This window comes from Paralichthys olivaceus, chromosome 5, assembly GCF_024713975.1.
Source record: "Paralichthys olivaceus isolate ysfri-2021 chromosome 5, ASM2471397v2, whole genome shotgun sequence".
In the NCBI taxonomy this organism is placed as follows: Eukaryota; Metazoa; Chordata; class Actinopteri; order Pleuronectiformes; family Paralichthyidae; genus Paralichthys; species Paralichthys olivaceus.
The window spans coordinates 3076716-3100501 of NC_091097.1; the positions used below are offsets into that span (position 1 = coordinate 3076716).

The window sequence follows — 23786 nt, forward strand, 5'->3', positions numbered from 1 at the left end:
TGTATTTGATTATTCATCCATCTATCATCAATACCACTTCTATGTTAGAGCTGACTCTGGGCGAGAGGCCGTGCACCCCGCGTATCACAGGGTCAACAAACAGAGACAAACAACCATTCACACCTAAGGTCAATTTAGCGTCTCCTGGTCTCTTGGACTGTGAGGGGAAGCTGAGAAAACCCACACAGACACATGGAGAACATACAAATCCACAGTGAAAGACCCTGGCAAACCTGGAATTTGAAACCAAACTTAATCAAGTGTATCCCTTTAAGCTTTGAATCACAACATCCTTATTGCAACAGTCACAACTGGAAACATGTCATGCAAGAACAGGTGGTTTAGAAATAATTCTGTAGAGATTTTCCCGTTCATTTCAGTAGTAAAAGATTTATTGACGACAGCACCTAGTGGCCATTAGAAGAACTGGAGCTTGATGCATCTTTATGCAGCGGCTGCAGCCACTGCTTTGGGACAATATGAAACTGTAAAATAAATAATAACCAAACACATGTTCAAACAGAGGTCAAAGGGTGGGGTGTCATACTCCTGTGAGCATGGGATGATAATGGGAGAAGAGCATCGGAGAGCGGAGGAGGGAAATCAGAGCTGGAGGAGCTGGCTCGCTACTATCAGCCATCTCTGATAAGCTGCTGTCAGCTCTGCCGCTCTTATCTGCACAACACATTTACACCCGGGCTACGGCAGAGGAGAAGGGCCACGCAGGACAACAACTCCCTCCAGCCAACAGACAGCCATTGGTATGTTTGCATGGAACTGTGGGTAAATCAGTTTAGATATGAAATTAAAAAGGTTATGTGGAAAACATTGTGAAAACTGAAGTCCATTCTCTATTTCTTTAAAAGATCCAGAGCATTGACCTGTTTGTCTCTGTATCCACAGTCTGTTATATCATATTCCTCTGAGCCAAAGAGCACTACTGTCCAAAAACTATTACAAACACATTAATGAACCACACTGTCGCTCTGGGAGACATGTGCCTAACTACCATAGAACCATGCTGTGTATACTATATTATTTTGAGTTAATACCACACACGCACACGCATGCACACCATCCTGATGCCAGAAATACTCACCGGAGAACCAAAGGAAGATTCAGTTGCAAGTTGTCCCCAATAAATACACTGTTTCCCCCCGTTGCTTTAAAGTTTGTTAAGAAATAGGTTTTGAATATTACTGAATCGTTAAAAAAGAAGGAAACTGTGGATATGAGTTGGTTACTGATTTCACAGGAACCAGCTTTGAACTGTGTTCCACAGACACACAGAGTGGAGAAGTCAAAAGGTGTGTGTGTGAGTGTATGTGATTGTGTGTGTGTGTGTGTGTTTGTGTGTGTGCTTGTGTGAAGACCACAAAACCTCAAAATCCCCCCAAAATATTCTATATTTCTCTATTTCTCACCACATTGCTCAGCTACAAATTGGGGGTGGGAGTACAACTCTGTTCACACAGATTTATAAAATGATAGCTCTAACTATTGAGATGGTATCCATGATGGACCATAAGACACAGTGTACATGCATCAAGCTCAAGAAAATACAAATCCAGGAAAACTGTGTCCCTTGTGTCGTGCAGACTGGAATGATTGTGTTGAATGGGCTTTATTGTTTCTATAAAATATTGTTAAACATTTTCTGTCCAATTTCGTGAATGGCACATTTTTGATAAATGTAACGAAAGTGGTAAATGCCAAATATTAACCATGTATGTCGTTTGTTATGGCTTTATTATTTATTTGCTCCAACAGTACAGTTTAGCTTTAAAGCCACTGCTGTTGGTCAGTGTTGTGGTGGGAGCTGACCACTCAGCAGTCTGTTTACTGGCTGTTAATTGGTGCAGTTGGATTGACTGACAATTGTCTGAGTTGGTCCCTTGGTAAATACCAGTAAATCCAGTGGAATGGCTCTTTATTGACCTCAGAGAGTGCAGGGGTGCATCAACACGCACACACTGATATCTGTTTGGTGTGTATCCTCCATGGCTCCCACCTGACAACTCAATACCTACCACTGCATGCGCGAGTGTGTTTGTGCCTGTGTGTATTGATGGGGTCCTCAGAGGCCGGAGCATTGATCATCCGTCTCAGACTCACCTACAGAGCAGATGATAACTTAGCTAACTGGATGCTAACAAACACATTATTTAGAAACAGAAGTAAATGAACAGAGGATGGGAGAAATGATGGTGCAGATGTTCTCCTGATGTTGTGATCTGTATCGTTGTGTTTCTCAATCATCAGCTTTATAGGCTACACAAGGTCAAAGGTCAGGGCCTTGGAAACATGTAATATGATGTCAGATACAACACATCTGATCCAAGGACATAATTTTCGCATAGTGTCTGAATATAAGATGACCTACACATTTCAAAACACAACAATTGGTTCTAGTGCTGTTGGCCAAGTTTTTCCTGTGATGCTACCAGGACATTCTCATCCTTAAACTTTCTCTTGTTAAGTTGAAACATTAAGTTAACTTAAGTTAAGCTTTATTTCACCCTCGAAGGTCCATATCAGTATAGACATAAATTTAAAATGAACAAATCACAAAATACATCATAAAAATACATAATATAACCATAAATGTGTACAGACATTAGTTCCAGTGTTTCCAAAAACAGAATGAGTAGTGTCTTCTCAGTTTCAACTTTGGTGAATTTGAACCCCTGATATAGCTTTGCATTTGTGCATGTGTACATATTTATATCGTCAAGTGTTCATGTGATTTGGTTTGAATTAGTTACTTGATGATGTTCAGTGTCGTGCCACGTCATGATTGTCAGCTGAAAAGATCTCACAAGTGGTCTGGCAGGTAAAGTAGCAGGACCTTGATGCCGCAGCTCACTACTCCACAGACTCTGGCTACAAATGATGATGTCACATCCACAAAATTGCAGCATCCATGTATGGCATATTTTGGAATAATTCTTGTACAGCAGGATGAAGTGAAGGTGCATCATTCATCTTTATACACATTCATATGTGTATAATGTCTCTATATGTCTCTTGGTATAGTACTTGCCATAATTATATGAAACAAGGAAAATACATGACTGAGGACTGAAGAGTGAAGTTAAGATCCTGCCATTTGTCCTCATGGCAATCAATCACTGTATATATCTGCAGGGACTTCATGAACTTTTAAAAAGATAAGAAACATTTCATTGAAGCGATGGCAGCATAGAGAAAACTCGAGGATGAATCTACCCCAAAGTCAAGGTACTTATCACCATATCTTCATCGCATATCTTCATTAGGTTACAGTAATAGAAAATGTAATTGCAGTTTGATTGTATAAATGTAGTGACAGAGTTGCCTCCAGACATACTCCAATAAAATAACACAATAAAACTTCCATTCAAATGTACAATATGTAGCTTTGGCTACTAGGGGACTCTCAATCAAAACAATAACAAAACATCTTGTTTGTTGGTGAAGCAGCTTGGGATCATGGGAGTTGTTTTCTTCACCACTATTGCAAATAAAAATGAACATGGCATGATTCAGGTACAGGTCATGTTCGAGGATGAGGCGATGTATTACATTTTTTCTAATGTCTAATAATCCTGATGCATTTTTAATGACCAACACAAACAGTGGAAGGAACAAACAGCCGACGAGTTAGTGGTCTAACTGGCTCGCAGTGTTTCTTTCCTTCATATATCATTTGCCCTGAAAGTTTTAGCAGACACGGGCAAAGCCACGAGTAAAACTGATGTAATGCAATTAAAAGCGACCAAATTAAAAGGTGAACAATATTAAATGTACCTTTACTTTGAGTAGAATTGGGGATTTCTCTGGTTTTGAACTTTGATGGAAATATTTTGGACAAAAGTCAACAACATATGTAACATAGGTCTAGTCATTTTTAGATACTGTATTATTAATCATCATCATTCAAAGATTCACAACCATCAAAGACCTTAAACATTTTAATTACTGGACACAAGGCGTCCCCTGTATCACCGAAAGTCCCTTCTCAGTGTATGTGACATGGAGATTTTGAGTTTCCGCAAGTCACACAATTCTTTGCCTCCCAGTAGTGACAACACAAATCCTGCTGGTGCATTCATGTGCATAAATTGACCACTGAGAAACTTGTGGAAACAAACGATCAGTGAAGCTCAACATCACCGTCAGGCAGCAATACACAAAGCACATGTTTGAGTGGAGGGGGACTAGAGATATGAAGTGTCAGATAGAATCTGAGGTTCAGAAAACTCTGTATGATGATTTTCAAATAGTGTAATCATCACATTTTCCTCATAGGCAATGTTGTGGTGAGTTGTAAAAGCCAGTCATTTTCAATAATCTAATAAATTATTATTTGAGGGCTTCTACTTGACTCGGGTCAACGAGGTAGCCGACCAATTATGGTATCTCAGATGTCTTTCTACCTAGTTATGCTTTCTGGCTTTTCCAGGGGATCTCAAGGCATTCCAAGGCCAGATGGGATATGTAGTCCTTCCTGCGAGTTCTGGGTCTACCCAGGGGTTATCTCGGTTGGGCTTGCCCAGTAAACATCCCAAGAAAGGTTTCCTGGAGGCATCCTAACTAGATGCTCGAACCACCTAAACTGTCCTCTTTCGTTCTACTCTCGTCTCCCTCCGGATGTCTGAACTCCTCACCCTATCTCTAAGGTTGACTCCAGCTATACAATGGAGCTTTTGCTGCTTATATTTGTGGCCTCCTTCTTTTGGTCCCTAGCCATTTCGTTGTCCTTTGTAATCATGTTTAAATCAAATCATGTTGACCCATGCAACATCAGACCTACCATTAGGAGTCCTTCTTCACAGGTTGCAAATGTCTAGCAGCGTGTCAGGACCTGATGCTGCGTGCATGTCCGCGTGCATGAAGGTAAAGTTTCCTCCTGGTACCCATATTGATAAAAATCTACCTCTCACATATTTCACTACTGCTGCTAAGTGGGTGATCTATCACTTCTGAGTTATGCAATATCAGACACACACACAAACGCACACCGGCAGAAATCATAACAGTGATGTGACGGTGATGCAAGAGATAAAGGAGCAGTCCGTGTATCACAGCATGCCAGCAGGCTGACAAGCGGTGACAGCCAGAAGAGAGAGATTATTGGAACACACACACACACACACACACACACACACACACAGGCACTCAGAAGGTGAGATATGTCTCCCAGCATAGAGATGTACTCTGCTGTAATCTCTCTGTATACAAGATACTCTTAGATGGATGGTTACAGGAGAGAGGGGGTGCAGTGAATGTATGCTGTACGCCCTAGTTCTGTAGTCGATGCACTTTGTGAATTGGCTTAATTTACAGTTAATACATCTGTTTAGTTTTATATCTGCCAGTACTTAAAGTATAGGCCCACCTACAATGTGATGCAGTTGATATATTTTCTCATCCTTTCCATACTGAATAGATCTGTTCCTGTTGAGATTACATTGTAAATATGAGTGAGGCATTCAAAGGTATATGTTCTAAAGTTTAACCAAGGTTTCTTAGGATGGTTTACAGATGTTAGCCATTCCCAGTGCAGGTTGGATCGACCTCAGATAGGACACATAGTCTTTATGCTGATGTAATGGTATTAAGAGCCCAATTATGAAATGTTAAGTGACCTCAAGCCTCATAAATACAGTAGCGTACAGTGTTTTAATCTACTACATGTCATTAAAACGGTCATAAACTGTGAATTAGGTTTACAGCAATCACACTTTATAAACAAAGGCAATGTACTGGCAACCCTACTGCCAGTAGGTCAATAGTAATCTACATGACAATCATTAACAGTGCAGGGTTGTCTTCAGCTCTGCATTTGGTCATTTCATTTTTATTGAATGTCTTAAGATGTACACTCTCAGATATTGAAATGCTTACTAGGACCATAAAGGGTTCTTTGAGTTGTCCCCAAATAGAAACCTATTTAATTGCTGGTATCTTTTGCAAAGGTTTGATTTAGAAATCTTTCTTATCCAACACCAATTCTTTTAACAATCCTTAAAGAACTCATTCCTTACAAAAAGGGTTCTTTGAATGAAAATGGTTCTTGACCCTTAAAGAACCCTTGAAACAATGGTTTTGATAAAAACAAGATCTTAAATCCTTCAATGATGGAGAACCAAAGCTTATCAGGAAGAACACTTTTGGAACCCTTATTTCTAATAGTGAAAAGGTCAGTATACCTTTGTCCTTGTATGGGATTCAAGTTCCTTAAGGTTCTTTAGATCAGTGGAGTTCTCCATGATTCTATACTGGGGCCATTGCTGTTTTCTGTCTACACTATGTCACTAGTTTCCATTGTGTTCATTTAGTTTTTCCTCACAGATGGACCACTGTCTTTTGATCATTTTAGCATCCAGCTATTTGAGCCCCTTCATACCTAAGAAAATATGACAGAGCACGTCACTCTGGTTTTGTAGGCCTGTTATTGTCATACAAGTAAACAACCAAATATGACATTTGTCATATCCCATCTCACTGTGCAGCAGCCTGAGCCAAGCCAAGCTGCCCACAAGCTTCAGTCTGCATAAAACAACATGATGTACTACCAACATTTTACTGACACCTGTTAAAGCATAGCTGGGACTGGACCCTTCATGTATTGATTATCTCAGTGGAAAAACTATACTGAAAGCTGAACTCAAAACCCATGAGCTGGACTGAGGAAATTACATTGTGATAAATATTGTCTATTTATTGTCTCGTTACAACACTGGCAAAAATTAAAATCACTTCGAAATGCTATCAGTATTATGATTATTGATATATAGTATTAATAATATTATTATTAGAAGTAGAAGATGTAGAGGTAGTAGAAGTAGCAGCTGCAAAAATGATTGGTATTGTATATAAGGGAATAAATAGTTGTGTTGCACAAATATACTTATTTGTGGTATATCTGTATTTCAACAACACTGCTTTTATCTGTCTATCATCAGTTTTGTGATTTGTCAGTCAGAGCAGAAAAAGAGCAATATCACTTGTGTTGACAGTTACCCAAGATGTGAACTTTATCACATTGATCATACATCAATATATAAATGTTCTATATGTGAAATCCTCAGTCAGTGATACAGTGAATATGTGGGTCAAAGCATTCAATGATCCCATTTTGCTGTGTAAGGTAATGTTCAGACTGCTCAGTCAGGGTTTGGAGTCACCATTAATTAAAGTTGTGTTGTTTTTTGCTTATAAAATCCACATTTTGCCTCTTATCGGAACGCAATGTTGTATTAATTAAAAATGCACAACAGCTTTTGTGAGGTAGAAATTATGAAATAATGAGCCAATTCTTTGTTCCTTTTTTCTGAATACTTGGGTCCCAGAGAGTATCAGTTTTTCACAAAGAGGGCTAATAATATTATAAGTAGTATTCATCTTAGTATTACTACTTTTTGTGGATTTAGTATTGGTTAGTATTATAAGAAGTAAAGCTGTCAGCCATAAATGTGCCTTGAATCTGTGTAATGGAAATGATTCCTCTGTCTTCTAGAGTCGCTCTCCCTCCCAGAGAGGAAAACACACACACACACACACACACACACACCCCTGTCACAGTGAGCCAGTCATCCTGTAATGGCTGCCACTGCTCATTGTTCACATCCTGCTTTGTCTTCAGCGCCATTTTGACTCGGTGGGAGGAGGTGCAGCTAGTTAGCTCCATATCCACTCACACTTCAGGGAGCTGTAGCCACACTAGCCCACGGTTACATACACATTCACCACACTGGCCTAACAATGGCAAAGAACTAGCAATGCAAAACTACAATCTACCCCCATGCTCACATCCAATTAACAGACTATATGTTGCACTGTAACAAACTCAGTTAAAAGGCTACATGCAGGTGGAGGGTCACACCATGCTAAGCATTAGCTTCACTTCAGAGGGAGAGTGCTCAATATGCTAAGCTAACATGTGACAGAGTAAAAAGGCTTCGGCCCTAGACTGGTTTCTCTCTTTTTATCATGCTCACTCTTTCTCAGAGTTATCTCAAAGTTACCACTCATGAGTTGTTCCATATACACTTCAGCAGGCTACTTGTATATATATATATACTTATAGTGTGGGAAAAATACATACAGCCAAAAATCTGAAGTGAAATCTGCAGTTGCTGTTGTATTATATAGTAGATTATATAGGCTACTACTTCCAGGACACACACACACACACACACACACACACACATATATATATATAAATACACACACACACACATACACACACACACACACACACACACATAAATAAATATATATGTGTGTGCTTGTATTGAATTATCAGAATAAAAAAATATAAACAATCCGCTGTTGTACTATTTTAAAGTAAAATATAAATATTCAAGTATAAAAATATTCACTCCATGCCCTGTCTGGACATAATCATCATAATATGAATTATTTAAAATACATAGCATATAAATCATAAGGTATAAAAACAAAACAACATGGGCCACGTCGTAAATGTTTGTATGTTTTATTATTATTATTATTCCACTATGAAAATATATATACAATAAATAATTTGGATTTTCACTATTAAAGAATCTGAATAAATAAACTAGGGTCTAAAAGTCGGGTCATCAGCAGGGCTTCCCTCTCGCCTCGTCTCGTTCCGAGAGAGAGTGAATTCATTCTTCAGTTTTCTAAAAGCAGTCCAGCTTTCTGCACCTAGGCTCCGTGAACAGTTCCTGAGAAGTTAGTAAAGATCCACGAAGCTGCACCAGAACAAGATGAAATAAATCCACACACACCGAGAAGTGTTCACTCACTTCAACCAAAATCAAGAAAGGCAATAAATACCTGACATTCGGACAACAGGGAGAAAAGAAATCCACAACGTTTGGATTGTAGAAAAAAAAATATTTCCCTTCGATCTTTAAAATTAAAAAAAAAAATTACTGCGTCTCTCTTAGACTACATTATATCCACAAAATTAAACCAGCAAGAAGAAAAAATTATATTTTAAAAACAACATAATTTTCATTCAGAAATGTTTCAGGAATGTTGCCGAGAAGCTTTTAATCGTTTTAACAGAGTCCTCGTCGAGTGCTGCGTCCTCCGCTCGATTGTTCATCCACAGGCCTGACCGTCCACTCCTCTTTTAATTTGTTCTGGTTCTTATTTTCAGTTTGAATTGTTCCGTGTTGCAGCTGCTCTCAGAAGTTGAGGTGCTGCAGGTCTATGGTGCACAGTGTGCTTGTGAACAGGTCGAAGTCCTCCTCGGAGAAATCCACCGGGCTATCCAGGGAGCTCTGCAGGCTGGGCGACAGGCACGGGTCCCCGGCGAAGAAGGTGAGGTCGGGGAGCGAGGAGGATGAGGAGGCGGTGGGGGCAGCAGAAGAGCCGGAGGAGGTGATGGAGATGTGTCGCTGCTCGGAGAAAGAGGAATTCGACGCGGCCCCGGCTGCTGCTGCTGCGGGCCCGGCCTCGCTCAGCTCCACCGCCAGGCCCGGGTTGTCGGCGGAGTTGGTGGCGGTGAACGGCGGAGGGGAATGGTGAGTTACGGCGACCTCGGTGGAGCCAGATTCCCCGGGCATCGGTGGGCGTTCGGGGCGGCTCAAACGGCCTCCCTCCTCCGGTGTGGGCTGTGCATTGTCCGCGCTGTCACTAGCGTAGGCGGCGGCCGAAGATGGATCGCCGCTGACCCTCTCGCCCTCCAGTGTAGCCTCCCCCGTGCCAGATGCCTCCAGCGGCTGGCTCGAGTACGGAGAAGAGGCATCGGCGCCTTCCAGCGGCTCAAACCCGCCCGGGTCGCTGGATTCGTGGCCTCCGCCGCCGTCTCTGTGGTGCGTCGTTTGGCGCTTGTGTTTCATGCGCCGGTTCTGGAACCAAACTTTGACCTGTCGCTCGGTCAAATCCAAAAGGGCCGCGATCTCCACCCTCCTGGGCCGACATAGGTACTTGTTGAAGTGGAACTCTTTCTCCAGCTCCAGCAGCTGCGTGTTAGTGTATGCGGTGCGCAGCCGGCGGGACCCGGCTCCTCCACCATCCAGACCAGCCTGGCTCGGGTCTGCAGGGAGAAAGACAAATAAAAGGAGACAGAGACAAAATTACGCGAGGGGGGGGATTTATTGTGCGAAAATCTTAAACTACGCTCATTTTTTATTTTAGTGTTATTTCCTTTTAACTTCAAATTGTAATCTACTTCATGAAAAGCCCGTAAAACCTCTACAGTTTTATTGCGTCTTAGATTTCGAGCCAAGAAATAAGCTGCTTCGGCATCAAGCAGAAATCCCCTCGGCTCTGCTCTCTGTAATAAAACAGTAATAAAACACACACACACACACACACACACACACACACACATCTCATAAAAAATACTCCTTCCAATTACACTGGCAACCAAACTATTAGATGGGACCAATTTGGTGCTGGTAAAACAGAAAGAGCGAAAACCCCCCAAAACAAAGCGCAGATAAAGACAGATGATCATAAATTCAAAGTGGGGTTTTCTCCTCGGTGAAGAGCACAGAGCCTCAGTGTGAGATTGTGCAGCGTGTGATCAGAGGAAGGCGAGAGAGAGCAAAATAAATACATCATGCTGCAGGGAGGAAATGTGCAGGGAAATGTGGGAATATCGACGTGGAACGAATGTGGCGCTATCTGTCAGAAACGCAACCAAGAGCATGAGTGACTTTATGAATGAGAGCAGAAAAGGAAGGAAATTGGGCGAGAGAGGAAGAAAGGGAAACAAGAGTTTTCATTTAAAAATACCTATGGGAGGTGTGTGTGTGTGTGTGTGTGTGTGTGTGTGTGTGTGTGTGTGTGTGTGTGTGTGTGTGTGTGTGTGTGTGTGTGTGTGTGTGTGTGTGTGTGTGTGTGTGGCAAAAAATGTAAAATACAGAAATGGCCCAAACCCCTGTAAAATCAGATTGTGTGCAGTGTGTATGTTGTGTGGCTGCAGCTCATACCCCCAACCCCCCACCTCAACATAGCTTCGCCATTATATTTCCTTCCTCAATCCAATATGGCTACCATCTCAGTTGTGCTATGAATGTATAATGTAGGGAGCTGCTGCCGCTGCTGCTGCTGCTGTGAAATCATAGGAACACACACGCAGCAGCAGCAGCAGCTACCATGTGCAAGCTGGATGAAGAAAAGAAACACTCTCACCATGCATGATTCTGTATATGGTCACAATACATTTTGGAAGTTGAAGCTCCATGCTGATGGAGCAATGAAAGGATGCTGGTGTGAAAGGTTTGCTCTCAGGGTGAAGCTGATACACACTCAGTGACACAGATAAAGTGTGGAAGCTGTTAGTGTGTGCATATTTAGACACATGATGGGAGAGTGTGCACAGCACTGCAGCATAATGCAGGGGTCTAGATATGGCTTCCCTGTTGACACAGCATCACAGCACTGCACAATGCACGCACGCACACGCACACACAAACACACAGCGGAGGAAAAAGGCAATGTCATCTCCTTGTTGTATGTAATGAATTATTAGAAAAGTGGATGTGAAATGAAGAGGCACACAGAGAATAAAACAGGCTACACATCCCTCACACTCCCCATCACACACGCATGCACTGGCTCCCGCATCCCTGCATACCGACCTGTAGGTGACTCGATGCCCGCCGATGGGTACCCGGAGGCGGTCGGCGACGGGGAGGACGAGGCGGGGGGGATGATGGATCCGCCACCGCCGGAACTGCCCCCGGGCTTGGGGCACTTCTTGGACGACTTCTTCTCCTTCATCCAGGGAAACTCGTGGGCCATCGGACCGGCCGGGGTCGCTGTGACCGGGCCAGGGGCCTGCCCCGGCGGTCCGGGCTGCTGGGCGCCTCGGTGGTGCGTCTGGAGGCCATTAGTGGCGGAGCTTCTCCGGTTCTGCTGGCTCCTCGCAGCCGGTCTCGGCTGGCTGGCTGTGCAGGGGCTGAGGCTGGGGATGGTGTGCTCGAAGGGAGGCGGAATTACTGTCGACTCCTTGATTGATGAAGTTTGAAATGACTCCAGGGCGGCGGGGAAGGACGTCAGGCACTCTGCTAGGGATGGCTGGCTGTTTATAAAACCGATCTCCCTTTCGAATTCAAAATTCATAGCTCCCTCAAACCGGTTTCACCCTCAAACGGCGAGACCCCCGAACAATCCCTTCCCCAAAATAAAAAAACACAAGACACATAAACACGCACGCCGCTCACGCACACTACACAATATGGCTTCTTAAAAAATAAAAATAAATGAAAAAAAACGCACGAGCGTGAAGGCTCCCGACCGCAGTGGCGTAAATGCGGTGGCTATATAATAATTGTGTATATTGGTGATATTACTAGCGTATGGGGACCTGGGTAAGCTAAACTGAACAACTATGGGACGAAATTGCAGCCAATTCCTGGTCATGTGAGCCAAAGCAGCCAATCGGTGGCCGTGGCCTGGCGGCGGCGGTGGCTGTGGGAAGCAGCATTATTATTTTTCCACCAAATGCTGTGGCAAAGACAGGCTCTGGGCTCCCACATGATAGCTGCCATTCTTTTGTCTTAACGGGGGGTCAACTCTGGGGAGGGCAAAAAAAAAGGGGAAAGTGAAGGCGGTCGGTCGCCATGTGCGCCGTGTGGGCGGCGGGTCGGCGGCGCATCCCGGTACCACAAACAATAGAGCATCTCCACAATTATGTTTTTCCTTCGATCCTCTGCGTGATGTAATGACAGTTAACATTCGGTGAATGGAGCTGGAGCCAGCTCTGTTTGCAATATGGCTCCTTCTGGACCCCCCAAAAAACAGTGTTTACAGCACTCTGGCTCATTAATCTTATAAAGTGTGACAGAAGCTGAAAATCCCAAATTTAGACGGAAAGAAATGTGGAGAGGCGTTTAGATGGCGCAGTGGCTCAGGAGGAGAGGAGGATGGAGAGATTTACCCAGAATCAGATCAGACAGAGAGAAAGTTAGATTTATCTGAGAGGAGGTGAGAAGAGACCCTAAGTGTAAGTGTATATTTTTTTGTATTTTAAAAAGGTCTCTATATGAATTTAATTATTCTACCTCTTAAATTAGGTGTTCGAGCAGTGTGCTTGTGTGTGTTCAAAGAAAGAGAGAAGCCTAGATATTCTCTAAATATAATCTCAACCTAAAATAGTCTCTGCAGGCAGACTCCAAAATTCTTCTTGCAAGCTCGCATGTTTCTCTCTCCCAACCAGTGTGTCTGTGTGTGTGTGTGAGTTAAAAATGTACGGTGTGTTTACGCGGAGAGAGAGAGCGGGTTCACAGCGAGGTCGCTCCATGATACCATGAAGGAGAGGAGACATGTTCCTCTATAACAGCAGTAATAATAACACGGCTGCAGGGACGTGAATGTAACATGGAGTGAGAAGTGAGCAGTGTGCGGCCCTCACACTTAACAGAACGCACATGTAGCTTTTTTTAAAATAAAGATCAGGACCTCGGGAGTTTAGCAGAGGCTATTTTGGGGAGGGCCCGTGGAAGCCCGAGTGGGGAAAAAAAAGGAGTGCGGTGATCAATCTTTCTGTGGCTGCAAAGAGGCTGACAGTGGGCCGCTCTCTGCCTCAATAACAAGGGAAGCTCCAGTCTTACCCTCTCTGCTTTAGCTCCACGGTTTGTTATCTTCACGCCGCTATTACGCGCAGCTCTTACGCACTTGGAAACGTCGCACGGAAACATTTTATCTATTGAATTAAAAAAAGATCAGAAACTGGAGCCAAATTGGTAAAAGCTATTTAGCTCGACTGTTTCCCATGCCATTTGGCTTCACCCACTGACTCTGACAAAACAAGGGAGGGCGAGCCAGAGAAAGCGGGGACGTGTGTGGGAGTAAGGGGCCATTGAGCGCGCAGAGAAAGGCGCAGGCAGTGAGTAGGCCGAGGCTGCATGAACACACACACACACAGCAAACACAAGCCCAAACAACAGGCTGTTGACTGAGCTCCGGTGTCACAGTACTTCTCACCGCTCTGCTTACATTGATTTGACTTATTTTAACAATATATATTTTGAGACAGATTTTTATTGTAAAAGTCCACCCGGTGTCTGTGGAGTTTAGGTGGAGAGCACGACGAACCATAACACTGGGAGTGTGGATTACTACTGAAGATGTGGACTGTGTAGGAGTTATCCAATTTTATTCAATTTTCTTTTTTATATGTAGTTAAATTCATTTTTTATTCTGTTTTTGTAGCCCTATGTGCAGCCTCTACTTCAGCACTACGTAACTTATAATGACTATTTTCCTGTTTTTCCTTTTAAGATCTAAATTAACACTCTAATTAATTAAAATTAATAACCCACCTATCCTAGTAGTTAGTGATAATTGATACTGGAGATCTAGATTGATCCAGGGCTGGTTTTCCAATTAAATAAATTGTAAAATGAAATAGTTTCAGATGTTATATAATCACAATTTAATTGTAGACGCCATTCTGTTTAGTCTATGGGATAAAATCATTTATTTTTATCCTATAAAAACAGCCACTGCTTCCACTAGCTTGTAGGTTCTTATTGTTATCGTTATTGTTGGTATTTAGAAGCAGAGCAGCTGCACGCTACAAAGATATAGATCACAAGTGACCATTTACACAGGTTTCCTCCTCACACTCGTCACCTTATTAATGCTCCGTTATATTCTGTAGAGTTTACACTGTGCAGCAGTGCTGTGTACGTGCGTGTGAGCGTGTTGCACAGTGTGAGCTGAGCTCTTCTCAGCTGCAGTCGAGCTGAGCTCTTCGTCTGCTTTTATGAGGCAATAAATTAGATCCAATCTCTGCTTATTGGTGTTTTTATTGTCTGTTAGTCCAACGGAGATGTAAAGGGAAGTGCGGCCATTATTTATGGGAGCCTGATTTATGTTCCAAGTTTTAAGCTGCTGCTCTCAGGCCCAGGAGAGAGAGAGAGAGAGAGAGAGAGAGGTGGGGTGGGGTTAGAGACCATGTGACCAGGCCAAGGCGCAGGCCTCAGGGCTTCTTTTTTTGGTCATAAACATTAACACAGGACAAACAGGAAGCACGAGAATCATCACGTGTCTCTGTAAGAAACATGGAAACAAAGAGATGGCGAGAGAAGTTCTCAGCTTCCCTTCAGTGACTCCCCAGTCTGGTCACAGGTGACTCATCCTGTGTCTCCAAGTGAAACTATTTCACTGCCAAAGACTGAAAATGAGCTTTGTTGTACAAAAAATCAACCCAGAGAGCTGAACAGTGATAAAGAGACACATTCAGATGGTTGAGTTGATTCTTTAACAGAACAGAATAGGTGCTCAGTAGTGGTGTCTGCATGCATAGAGACTAGTACATAAAATCTGTCAGCAGAGACATGGCTGACATCCATACACTCATCATCCACTGAACCGGCAGAGAGTCTTGGGGCCATGAATCAATCACTAAATCTGATTACTAAATATTTACTCAAGGGTCCACTTGCTGAATATTTTTCTTAAGCTTCAACACAGACTTCAAGGATTTGCTCACCATTTTCAGAATAAAGCTAAGAAGATGTCAGACCACCCCACAGAAGTTGCTCAAAAAAAAAAACACTACTGCAACTTATTATGATTCTTGAGGGAAAACATGAGGAATGTTCAAGCAGAAAAACAAATTTTTCTCATGCAAATACGTCCAAGTTTAGAGGTCAGGTCAGGTTTCAGTGTCTTGCACGAGGACACTTCTGCAGCATGGGTTGCATGTTTAAGGGAATTGAACCCAAGTTCCCCAGATCAGTTTTATTACAAATTAAAACATTAATTTCCACCTAATTGAATTTATAGACTTACACGATTTGTTCAGCACCTGTAACACTTAGAGCTGCTGAATGCATTCCATACTATGAGGGCACTTGTGACTGCAATGAACACTGGTCACTGAGAACAGACTGAACAATGATTTATCAGTTAACAACAGAGATGAAGCCAACGTTTCCTCCTCAGTCAGCCACCGTCCTCCTTTTGACTAAGAAAAAAGTCTCGGCTCTCACCTTTTACTTTTACCGTTATGAAACGCAGTATTTTACATCAGCTTCTAAACAGTAGCATTGTAAAGTATGATTGCAGCGGTTTCCAAGCATCCTGCAAGAAACCTTTGTGAAACCATAGGAGACAAGAGCAGATTTAAAGTTTTCCTAATGGTTTAGAGATGTTTTGTTTTTCATGTAATAATAATAACTGGGAGTGATTTGTGATAGTGATGCTGATCCTTTGGCCTGATACTGACATCAGTATCACATCATCCCTGAACCAGAGAGACACCAGATCTTAAATCCAGGATCAGCATTTTGTAGCCTCAACCATCACTTAATGGTCAAATATATGTGAGGTGCTGTGCACAACACATAACATGAATCAGACAAATCATTCGCACAAAAAATTTAGATACAACATAGTAACAGCAACGTCTTTGTTAGGTTCTTCACCAGCGGCTGTTTAAGGGTTAGTAGGGAATATTTTATCTTCAAGAAGAGGATAATCAACCAGAACATGCATCATTGTAAAAGTCGGATAACTTTAAAATGTTGTAAACCTGGTGTGCAGTCATCTTTTTTGGCACAGCTGGAAGCCAAGCAAAACCCAGCAGTGAAAAAGTGTGATGGTTTGCTGTTGGCTTTGGTGGGTAATGAAAAAAAAAAAAAATACCTGAAAGACCATGAGTCCTGGGAGTCTTAATAAAACTGACGATAGCTCTGAATAACATAACCTTTTATTAAAGAATTGCTCGACAGACAACTCTCTCAACAGTGAAAGAAAAGCGAGCTACAAATGACAAAGAAAGAAGTTTGTTTTTTTCTCCAAAAAGACTTTTTTTCCAGCTAATAGTTTGTCTAACTTTTCTGACTATGCAAGGGTGGGTCACCAATCCCCATCCTTACCTTTTTCCTTGTACAAGCCAAGACATTTATGTACAAGGGTCATTATAGGAACATAAAAACTACTTATTTTCTTCTAAAATACAAGAACTAAAAAATTTAACTTCAGTACAATGGACAAGAAACAACGTTGTTTTTTTTTTCTTTCATAACAGGTAAATACTAAAAAAGTACAGTATTTTTTCTCGATATAAATACATGAAGGATAAATAATAATACAAAACAGAAAGTCTTTTTAAACTGGCTATAACAAATAAATATTTAGATATGAATGTTCACTTGAACACACATTGGCGAAAGACGCTTTGATTGGAGGGCCTTCCGTCTTCAAAATAAGATTTTATTATTATTTTTTTTACCTATAACCATCAAAATGTAAACTCTAAGTGCAACAATGATGCCCAGATGTGAAAAGCATGTATATGAATCTGCATATTAAAAACCACTGGTTTACTTTCTGAACGTCAGTGAGTGCAGTGCAGCTTGTTAGCAACCTTTTTGCACAGGGCTGTAGTGTGTGCTGCCCCAAACTGCACTCACCGACCGTTCAGACAAATGCAACCAGTTGTTTTTAAAAATGTGTGATACACACCAGCTCATATTCCTGGGACATGCATTTTTGTTCAAATATATACCCTGTATCCACGTTAAAAGTCAAGATATGTGAGAACATAACAAAAAAAACAATATAAAATGTGGACTTTTGCGCAATGGTGTGGCGCTAATGTCATTGAACCCTTCCAGAGAGAGAGAGAGAGAGAAAGAGAAAGAGAAAGAGAGATAGAGAGAGAGGAGGGCAATGACTTACCCCAACATAAATAAATAGTGTTCTCCACTCTTATTATTTACCCTGTGTCACTCATGTGCTAAAATAAGAACATTTAAAAATGTCTCTTCCATGTCCTCTTGTGTGTTTGTTTGAAGATGTCAACAGCTGGCAAACCTGGCTGTGTGTGAATGAGAAGAAGCTAGCTTAGCACTGCTACGTGTGCATGTGCGAACGTGTGATTAGCCGACATAGCTTGACCCACATGTGTCTCTATGGGAGCTAGCTTAGCCTTTGAGCTTGTAGCTTCATAAACCCTGTTAAGAGTGATGGAGGTGGTGGTGAGTGCATGTGCGGTGATGGATGTGTGAGGGTGTGTGTGTGTGTGTGAATGTGTATGTGGGGGGGGGGGTATTTTCTGCCTCCCTCAGAAGCCATGTGCTGCTGCTACAGACAGGAGACAGTGGGTAACTTGTGATTGAGTCTGGACTGACAGAGACAGGTACGACGGGAGACAAAAGAGACAGTGAAGGGAGGACCATCCAGTGGTTTTATGTGCTCTGAGGAATCTGGGGGGGGGGGGGGAGGTTGGATGAGCCAGAAGAAGACCGGCTCCAGCCATATATATATTTCTGCTCTTCCTCTGCTGCTGATGGAGAGGCAGGGCCCTCCACATAGCTCAGCTCGGCTGACAACAACATGTGTTGCCTGGGGGGGGGAGAGAGCTCAGCGCCATAAATCTAACCACCTCGTTAACTGCCCATTAAAATCTCAACTATTTCATTTACCAGGCGGGAGAGCTGTTTGTGTATGTGTCTAAGAAGGGGGGGGGGATTTTATTATCAATGTACAATTTTACAGCACATATAGCTCTAACACAGCCATTATGGGCTGTTTTACTCAATGCTGTAGCTGAACAACTGTAAAAATTTTCTTTGTTTAAGCAACAATTGTCCAGTAAAGTCCAGTAGGCTATTGCATTAGATATCCATGGAGGATGGGGGTTATCACTAGTAGATAATTCTGGTTCAAATATTCTTCTGAGTAATTTAAATATACAACATTAAACAGTAAATTACGTTTATTTAGGTGTTATTTGAAACATATTTTCATGAAAGGCTTTTTAGGATATATCATAGTTAATATCGGGAGTTTTCAGACTGACTGTGGTGTCGTATTATTAGAATCATGCTGCCATGGCATAGAGCTGGTGATGTGTTTGCACTAGTGCCACAAAAGGAGCTCTACTGTTCTCAGGGGAACATGGGGAACAAGTGACTGTGCACCTTCTCTCCCCTGTGATTCACAAGTGATACACTCAGCGAAGGGACAATATTTCTATAATAGGGTCTGTGTAAACATTGGTAAAAAAGAATCAACTGATCTAAAATAAAAACTGTGGATAATGTCCTCTAATACATTTTTCCTCATTTCCTCATTTAGAGCAAGATTGTGTCAGCATGAGTGGTTTATGGTTTGGGTAAAATTACTGCGACTAGCTTACAGACACAAGTTCTGTTTAGTTGCAATGCAATTATCTGCACTTTGAAGGCAACAGCAAAAGCCCTGGCCCTGATCGGATTGATGGGGCTCTTTATGAAGGCAGTGGAAACACGGTGGGGTTTATTGACGTCCTTTTTGACTGTAGAGCACAGGACAAACCACGGGATGTCTTAAGTCCGTCTTGTTTTGTCTCCCCTGTCGTCCCATTGCAGCCGTACAGTCCCCACATGTTAGTCAGTCTGTTAGTGAGTCACATCATGTTACTTGACCTGTGTCAACTTCACTATTTCCTACGTTGTCATTTTGTTCCAAACCTGCTACAGGTGAGTGAGCTTGGGTGCTTCCTGGATTCTGCCCTGAGTCGAGGTGTGGTGCGCTGACAGCTCAGTGTATGTGGGGTGTGTGGGTGGGTCACAGGTACCCGGGGGGGGCCCCCCACCCACGTGGTGCTGGTTGGCGGCTGACATAGCCCCTCCGCCATTGTAGTCCATTGTTTGATGGTGGGGTGGTGTGGGGCCGAGGTGGTTTAGCCCATAAATGGAGGGCCCCGAACCAGGCATGGGTTCCACATAGCTGCCACCCCCCACATAGACTGGACTGGCCTGCATGTTGGTGGGAGTCCCATAGCCTGCATTGGTGGCCTGCACTAGGCCGTGGTGGGGATGGGGGTCACCATAGTCCGGGTCTGGGGCACCGTACTTTTGCTGGGAGGGGCAGCCCTTCATGGGGACGTTGGAGTAGGCAGTGGACATGGAGTAAGACACTCCTTGGTGGGGCTTGCCAAAAGATGGAGGAGATGGGGCATCATAGCCTGACCCCCCTCCCCCACCCATGGGGTGCATTGAATTGAGGAAACTGGCGGAAGACTGCATGGTCAGGGGCGGAGAGCCGGTCGGTGAGGGTCCACCAGAGCTGGAGCTCAGGCCCTTGGACTTCTGGTCCTTCTTGTACTTCATGCGTCGGTTCTGGAACCAGATCTTGATCTGGCGTTCAGAGAGGTTGAGCAGGTTGGCCATCTCCACGCGCCGTGGCCGGCACAAGTAGCGGTTGAAGTGGAACTCCTTCTCCAGCTCAACCAGCTGGGCACTGGTGTACGCCGTGCGAGCCCGCTTAGATGACGCTGACGACCCGCTGGTAGGACTCTTCTCCCCGCTGCTACCACTTTCAGCTCCTCCTGATGCTGAGGACAGAAAAGACAACGTTTAGCAGAGACAGGGCAAATGATATGACAGGAAAAAATCGACACAGGAAAATAAGTAAGAAGCAAACCCCATCCAAAAGAACATTTATTTAGAGGGTGAAAGTAGGAGCTTTTTTCAAAAAAGAGGATAGAGTGAGAAGCAGGTAAAATGATTATGAATTAAAGGTACAGTGTGTAGAATTAAGTGATATCTAGTGTTGAAGTTACATGTTGCAACTGAACACCCCTCACCTCACCCTCTCCTTCCAAACATGAAAAAGAACCTGTGGTAGTTCAGTTGTCATAAAAACTCAAAAGGTGTTTAGTTTGTTCAGTCTGGACTAATACGAAAAACATGGCGGCCTCTGTAGAGAGGACTCCCTCCATGTAAATATAAAGTATTTAAATATAAAGAGTCTTTTCTGGGGTATAGAAAAATATAATTTGTACAATTTAGATGAAACAAACCAGTGAAAACATCATGAGGATTGTTTTACATTAAATATGCCAATTGTTCCCTTTCACCTAAATTTCACACACTGGACCTTTAAATGATTGAGAGAGCTAGAAAGACAGAGAGAATCAAATAGTCTGCCTGCATGCCGGAGAAAATTGAAAGCATTCAGGTTCTTAATAAAGCTGAGGGGGGTCTGGACAGGCCGGCTGAATTATCCCTTGATATTAGTTGTCAACACTTCATAACAGTGGCAGTTATTAAGAGACCACGGCCCTGGCGCTGGCCGAGGGCGGCTAAATTGCATCTCGCCTGGAAAGACAAACCCCCCAAACAGCAACAGCAGCTGCAACACAAGGACCACGAGGAAGACGTGCAGCTGACTTGCACTCAGCAGTTTGTCTTCAAACATCAACTGATGAGGATGATGGTGTGAAAATGCTCCTGTCGCACATCTTGTTATTTTATCAGATGGATTTGATTTGATTTGACTGTTGCTTGTGTTTCGTGGCTTTCATGAGCTTTGGGTTTTGGAAACCAGTGGAACCTACTGGCTGATTGTAATTCACTCCTAGCATGAGATAAATATGTTTGTTTTGGAAATGAGAAAAACATACGTTAATATTGACAGAAAGCTTATTTTTTTGGAATAAGTATACTGACCTCTCGATCTCAATTTCAACTGCTGAAGACATCGCATTATCTTTTATAAGGTGCATTGAGGTGGATAGGGCTCTATATGATCAGTTGCCTGACACACTCCCTGATATACAGGACACATTTGTGTGATCAAAGCACCTGTCATTGTAACACAATGCTAATAACGCATCCTATTACAGTTTCAACATAAACATTATAAGCTCCCTTAATGGACGGTTTGTTTCAACAAGTTAAAGAATTTTTAAAACCTTAATGAATGAGTTTATCACTTATGTCAAGTACGACAGATATGAACGAACCTAAATGTATTTTAGATCTCGTACATAAGATTATTGAATATTATACTAAGATCTTGTGGATGCCCTGTGATTGTCCTTCTTTTGCACAAAAAGTGGAAGAATCTTTGCAGTTGAAGTTGCTCTCTACACTCAGTGTAACTTTACTTTCAGTGACAACTTTTTTCACCTTTGCTTTCTTTTCCAAAAACATTTCTCTTAACTCTGTGTTTACATGTTTCGCAACAGTGGAGTAATGAAAGAGCTATTGGCAGGAGGTCAGTGCATGCTTGCCATTTGTTTACACTATTAATAGCTGATGCAGTGCAGCTCAAAATAAGCGGAGAGATCCTATCTGTCCCTCAGCAGTTTTAACAGTTGACTCCAGTGTTTATTGCAATGGACAGAGAGAGAAAGATGAGAGAGGTCAACATCGTGTCATCTGTCTCTTAATGATTGTTTGAAATCCTCATCAATAAACAGTCTAATCTCTTCTCAGTCCGTCCAGTCAGCTGAAAGACTTTTGAAGACTCTCATTTTCTTCTCACTGATAACTATCAATTGAAATAACATTACATCTGTCTGCCTCGCCATCTTTTATTACACGTGCAGATTTGATTCAAATCTATCATTTCAAACGTCTGCTTGTCATAACTCTCCTCTCTTTGAAAATCTATTCATACGTTATTGTACATGACATTTAAATTCATCCTGTTAATATCCTCATTTCTTGCAGGGGCTTTCTGAGGAGGCGCGAAAAGGAGAGGAGGAGGCCACAGAGGGGAGGAAGAAGAGCAATGGGAAGGCATATAATAACCAGAGGGTGGAGAGAGTTGAATGTAAATGACTATAGGCGGGTGTACAGGCTATTGGCTGCAGGCTTGTGGCAGCTGGTTAGCCAGACCTTCCTATGACTGACAGTCCTGCTACTGTAATCAACTGCTCACTTGTCACTGATGAGACAACCAGCTTATAGACACAAGGACATGGAAGTGTCTATCGAGTTTAGCACCATTTACTGAAGATTTGTCAATGAATAATCTTAAAAACACAAATCTTTCTCATTTTCCTTGCTGAATTCATCATGTGATTACTTTGTTTCAGTCATTAAATGTAAAATATTTTTCTTTTTATGCCTTTAAACAACAGGGCTTCGCGGAAAAAATCTTATCATTATAATTGTTTTCGTATTAGTTGAAATCATTATATATCAGGATATAAATATAATCACAATTTCTGTTATTTCTGCTTCAGATGTTAAAATAAGATATTAGTGGGAACATGCTTTAGCCACAAATTGCAGTGCAAGCTACTCTGCATCTTGTCCGACTTTAAATAGCCAAAATATCGCCACACAATTCCACGGACCTTTCTTTTCAACAATGTCCTAATCTTTTGACCCCGTTGGGGTGTCCTCTTCGATAAGGCTGTCGCTTGAGTTTTCGTTAGCATTTCTTGTCGTTATTTTCTCTTTTATCTCGCTTCCACTCCTGACGTACTGGTGTGCACAGCTGCAGTAGCCCAAATATTAGTATGTGTGCTGCTGGTGGCTGCTACTCCTCCACTGTGTGCATGAACCTATGCATGACGTGGCTGTAACTCCATTCCAGCAACATGATTGGTTTCAGCGCTGTGCTACTCTCATTATCATTGGCTGTTCGTGTTGTTTGTCAAAACATGGATCAAATGAGCTCTACTGACGTTGCATAGACCATGTCTTATATTTCTATCGAGGAAATGTTATTTTGTGATAAATCTCATTATCGTTTTATCGCCCAGCTCTACTTGAAAAATTCTCTTATCTTGCCAGATATAGTCTGTGGGCACAGGATTTGGTACCGGCCTGTACAGACAAGGCTTGAGAAAGTAACTTTACTCGGCTGCTGTTTTCGCCCGGGAGTAGTTTTAAAATGTAACCACAAGCCACAAATAGTTGGTTGTACATTTGTGCTTGTGTACAGATTAAACAACAAGGTCATTCATTGTTTTTCGTGAGCTTCAAATGTACTTTTTTTTTTTTTTACTTCAGACAGCAAGCTGGCTAGCTGTTTCCTCCTGCTTCCTCTCCTTCTTTGTGCTAAGCTAACCTAACAACCTCCTGTCTCCAACCCTGCACGTAACACATACA

General features: G+C 42.5%; 2 protein-coding genes across 13 annotated transcripts in view; both read right to left on the reverse strand.

Annotated features, from left to right (window-relative positions):
- Positions 1-8469: 8469 nt before the first annotated feature.
- hoxb2a (homeobox B2a) lies at positions 8470-16488 on the reverse strand. The gene is made up of 2 exons (XM_020103650.2): positions 11574-16488; positions 8470-10021 (listed from the first exon to the last, which is right to left on the reverse strand). The coding sequence occupies exons 1-2, from the start codon at positions 12055-12057 to the stop codon at positions 9168-9170; spliced, it is 1338 nt and encodes a 445-aa protein (XP_019959209.1). The 5' UTR covers positions 12058-16488; the 3' UTR covers positions 8470-9167.
- A 148-nt stretch (positions 16489-16636) lies between these two features.
- hoxb3a (homeobox B3a) overlaps positions 16637-23786 on the reverse strand; it is a 99548-nt gene continuing 92398 nt past the window's right edge. For all 12 annotated transcript variants that reach the window (XM_069525684.1, XM_069525679.1, XM_069525680.1 and 9 more), the window contains one exon: positions 16637-20269. In XM_069525684.1, the coding sequence (XP_069381785.1) occupies positions 19407-20269 (863 nt within the window). In that variant the 3' untranslated portion in view covers positions 16637-19406. The remainder of the gene's footprint in view (positions 20270-23786) is intronic.

What these genes read in the sequence shown, in the direction of transcription:
- hoxb2a (XM_020103650.2), bottom strand. Translation starts at nt 12,057, where the DNA reads ATGAATTTTGAATTCGAAAGGGAGATCGGTTTTATAAACAGCCAGCCA. An exon ending in GGGCATCGAGTCACCTACAG is followed by an intron (nt 10,022 to 11,573) that starts GTCGGTATGCAG and finishes TTCTCCCTGCAG; the next exon opens with ACCCGAGCCAGGCTGGTCTG.